The sequence below is a fragment of the Cyphomyrmex costatus genome, unplaced genomic scaffold (assembly GCF_001594065.2).
Source record: "Cyphomyrmex costatus isolate MS0001 unplaced genomic scaffold, Ccosl1.0 scaffold26, whole genome shotgun sequence".
Taxonomy (NCBI): domain Eukaryota; kingdom Metazoa; phylum Arthropoda; class Insecta; order Hymenoptera; family Formicidae; genus Cyphomyrmex; species Cyphomyrmex costatus.
Genome location: NW_017276692.1, coordinates 1,485,704 through 1,490,261, shown reverse-complemented (window position 1 = coordinate 1,490,261; position 4,558 = coordinate 1,485,704). Strand labels below are relative to the sequence as shown.

At 28.2% G+C, this 4,558-nt stretch overlaps 1 protein-coding gene across 1 annotated transcript; it reads right to left on the bottom strand.

Moving 5' to 3' along the window:
- Positions 1-2,152: 2,152 nt before the first annotated feature.
- On the bottom strand, positions 2,153-4,502 carry LOC108774538 (major royal jelly protein 1-like). The gene is made up of 6 exons (XM_018540673.1): positions 4,418-4,502; positions 3,879-4,054; positions 3,267-3,491; positions 2,973-3,144; positions 2,498-2,724; positions 2,153-2,341 (listed from the first exon to the last, which is right to left on the bottom strand). The coding sequence occupies exons 1-6, from the start codon at positions 4,500-4,502 to the stop codon at positions 2,153-2,155; spliced, it is 1,074 nt and encodes a 357-aa protein (XP_018396175.1).
- Positions 4,503-4,558: the final 56 nt, after the last annotated feature.

Genomic DNA, 4,558 nt, shown 5'->3' with positions numbered 1-4,558 from the left:
TATATATATTATACGTATATATATATATATATATACATATATTTTTTTTACCCAATATTGCTCGTCGTGTTGTGACCTTTCTATTAATTTATATTATTTAATAATTACGAGTTTGAATTTGATATATGATAGTTAAATATATATTACCGTATATAAAACTTCATATATAACATTAACTTTAATTCCGAAGCTTATCATCACTAACGATAAAATTATTATAGAAAGACAAATGAATTTCTCATTTTTTTGTAGTGAATAGTTTATAGACAATGTGTATCACTGATGTTGTATCATTTAGATAACTACAAAACGGAATTCTCCTCCAAGATACTTACTAATTCGTTTTGATGGGGGTTAGAACTCTCAAATCTTCAGAGAACTTTTGTACAGGCGTCTTTTTAACATTTATTGTGAGAAGTTGCTTATTCTATTAACAGAGTTATTGTTATATCTTTCTACAATACTTCAGACGTAGTCACAGAGAATTTCAATAAAGTACACCTAAATATTTTACAAATTTACGATACATATAATATTAAGATTTTTCAGGAAAATGATCTTAGTGATTAGTTTCTTTGTTTTTATTGTTAAAATTGATTTTGTTATGTTCCACTTTTGTTTTTACAACAAATTTATTTCATAAAATGCAATGAGATGTGCATATCTCTAAATTTTTTGCAGTGGAATCTCACTATAAAAAGCGAAAATTGAACCAGCCTTGAAGAAGAGTGGTTCAATTTTCAATCTTTAAGAATGAAATTTTACTTTTTAGAGTGACAATTCACTCTAGAGTTTTAGAGAGTTGACAAAAACACATCACTCAATAAGTCCCGAGCCTGACATAATAGATGAAGAAGTATATAGAGCAAATCTTGTTGCTAAGCCACAGGACGTAATATTAACACCCGAAATTCTTTTCAATTGTGCTAGAAAACCTTTCAAGAACATAAAGATTTTTTATTTAAAAAAAACTGATTCGTGAGAAGATAAGAAGAAAACTTAATGAGAGATTTGAAGCTACACAGCCTGTTCTACAAAGAATTATAGATTTATACTTGCGGGCGAAAATAAAGTATTAATCAAAAGGTATTCCAACGATATAAATGGAACACTATTGTAATTACGAGGAAGAAAGTAAAGGATAAAAAATTAAAAATAAATTCTATAGTATATTCACATCCACATAGCCACACGTGTTCGCGACCGCCGCACTCTCACACACACAAACACACGTGCAAATACACGTGGGAGGCAAGGGGACTCAAGTAAATTAAGCATCCCAATGAGATGACAGCCCTATCATACGCACGAACATGATCGGAGCATTTATTCTTGAAAAGAAACGTATATGTAAAACTAGGGAAATACAATAGTATATGTTACCTACATTATAGTCATTTTCTAGTTTTACGTATACGTTTCTTTTCAAGTATAGGAGCTCAGACTCCTTTATCACATATCGTGCACGTTTATTTACGATATCATTAATTTTTCCAATGTCTTTTTTCATTCCATGAAGAATTTTATCTCAAAAATTGAAATTTTGGGCAGAGAGAGGTGACCGATTTAACCCTTTAAAGCATACATTTTTCTTTACATAGAAAATAGCTGAAATTTGTTACTCGGGGGTTTTTGAGGTCGCTGATTACGAATCTGGGCTCAGATTTTCAAAATACCGCTCTCCGTTGAATCCAGAGACACGAACGTGGACGTGGCGGCTGTTGTCTCCATTTTTTTTTGTAATTTTCAGATATTTTTTATTTTTTTTTTTGTATTTTTTGGCATATTTATTTTTTTTTTATTTTTAGGCATTTTTATTATTTTTTAATTTTTTTTTTTTTCAATTATTTAATTTTCTGTCATATATCAACAAATAAACACAACAATAATAAAAGAATATTAATTATTTTCCTTTCTAAACATATTGTCAAGGTGAGGAAGCAACAAATTGCAAGAAAATAAGATTTTTATTACTTGAAAAATATAAAAAATGAATTACAAACAGCAGTAATTGTGGAAGGACGGCATGCTGGTAAGGGTTAAACAGAGAACGCCTCATATATATATATATATATATACTGAAATCTTACGTATATATAATAATAATATATTAAAATATGTTAAAATATGAACAAGCACAAAGTTAATAGCGTTAATTCATTTCCTGCAATATTGCAGCTAAATCCATTTCAAAATAGTGGAAATTTATGTCACTTAGATTATACGTGTCGGTAGCATATTTCTGAAATCTATTTGAATGGCCTATTAGTTGATTCCAATAAGATATAATTTCAATTGAACTTATAACTTGTAATTTTTCATCGTCTTGCGCAAGGATAACCTGAAAATTATTATACAGTTTTATTTTAAAACCATAAAATTATACCAATAATTATAACGTTTAAATGTAAAATAATGTTAATATCATAGTTAAGAAAATTCGAAATTATTTCCCAGCGATTAATATGTAAAGAATAATTGCATTTAGATATCTTACTGTGTTGTTATTAGATTTCGTACAAGAGTTTGTGCCTACAAGAGAATTTGTTCGACTATCAGAGTAAAATATGTAATGTTTCGTTGATGAGATATCTATTGTTTGACTCGATAATTCTTTAACAAGTTTAGTTTGTTTATTAGCCTTTTCTCTATTTGGACATTCCAATAGCGTCTTTATTTTTATTTTATAAATTTCGTTACCTGCTATGGGAGCATAATAAAGTTCTAAAAAATATATAAAAAGAAATAAGATTATAAACATATCATGTAAAATGCTGTTGATTATTTGCAACAAAGTGTAATATGGATTTCAATCGTATAAATGTAAATCAATATTGAACAAAAAAAGGAATTTACAAATGAAAATAGTGTAGGCAACAGTTTAACATATACGTTAAAAATTTTAATATCCGCGATAAGATTCAATTTTACAATTAAAATAATATTCATTATGTTAAAAATTAAATACTTGCCATTGGATATGATTGTCAAACTGAAGATACCGCGTACATAAGTAACATTTTGGTCGTTTATGACGAAATTAGCATCAGTCGGTTTCATATAATCGGATTCGACTCTGCACATACGCTCTGTAGACGAATCATACACTACTAAACCGAAACCTACCGTATCAGCCACAAATACCTAAACGTATTTTTATGTGTATCAGAATGTTTAAATATACGAGATATGTAAATAAACGTGTAACTAAATAACATTTCCGTACGAATATGTACTATTGTGATTAAAATAGAAGACGCACTTACAATCATTTCATCCAGAAAGCGCGTGCACTCTTTATTTGGAACATAAACTAAAGGATCCATTAATAATCCAAAGCCTGTTTTGTTATTGGCAATATGAGGTGGGATGTAAATAGTTTTAACCAGCATATCATTTTTTAAATCAAAGATCAATAACTTTGGATCACAAATTTGTTCGGTTTCTCTGGATTGGCCGTTATCCATAACAAAGATGTGGTTGCACTCAATCTAACAAGAGATTAAAATAAAAAATTAACATATAAGATGAAGGTCAAAATTTAATTCCATGCATGATTATCAAGCTGACTGTTGAGAGAACATGTGGGTGTGCGTAATATATATTAGACTGTTGATTGTTGATTAATATTATTATATATATTATATCGTTACATATATAAGACGTTTTTTTAAGCGGTATACGTACAATTTAAAAAAAATGAGTTAATGCTAGTTTTAATTAAACATAGAACTAGGTTTCTGTTTATAACAGGCATTAATTATTTTTCTTTTTAATTGAACATACATATATCACTTAATAAAATAGCTTATATTATTATATATAAAAAATATTAGATTTGTTAAAAGTCTATTTGAACAAAAGATATTAACACTTACATGCAGTTTATAAACGTTTATAATACCATTGCACATACTGTTATTATTATACCAACTCCAATCTGGATATGGACGTAAAAGTGGACCTCCTGATCCTGTCTCATTTGTTACAATCGTCAAACTAACAGGTGTTCCAGGACCACCTATTTTTGGGATACTCATGAATACTCGACCATCTATAAGAATTTTTCATTTATAAACAGTGATTACGTGTGCTACTTAAAAATATTTCTTGAATTTCATGGCAGTAGTAATGCTATTCGCTGTATTAACAGCATTGGAGTATAGATTATATACATTACATATTATACATATATTCAGTGTTGTGCATAGATGATTTTAAAATTAGCTAGATAAAGATAAGATGAAAATTTGGAAATTTATCTTAGATAAGATAAAGATGATTACATTTAAATTAATCTAGATAATATAGATAAATTTATCTGACAATTCATCTAAAAAATTCCAGATAATTTTTTATTTTTAAGACTATTTATAAATTAAGAATCAGTTTTTTCTCAAAATAATTAAAAAATCACGGTGGTCCTCGATTGAATTCAACCCTGACTTTCCTGCACCTCTGATTTTCCTTCTGGAATTGGTTTTGGAACATTTCAGGACCATTTTGCAATAAATATTAAAATCGAAGAGTGAGCACTTTTTTTTAAATCGAGTTTTTA

Excerpts from the sequence above, each read along its gene's own strand:
- LOC108774538 (XM_018540673.1), bottom strand. The coding sequence starts at position 4,502 with ATGGTCCTGAAATGTTCCAAAACCAATTCCAGAAGGAAAATCAGAGGT. Across the intron at positions 4,055-4,417 it reads GAATTCAATCGAGGACCACC|ATGGTCGAGTATTCATGAGT; the intron begins GTGATTTTTTAA and ends AAATTCTTATAG. Across the intron at positions 3,492-3,878 it reads TAAACGTTTATAAACTGCAT|ATTGAGTGCAACCACATCTT; the intron begins GTAAGTGTTAAT and ends ATCTCTTGTTAG.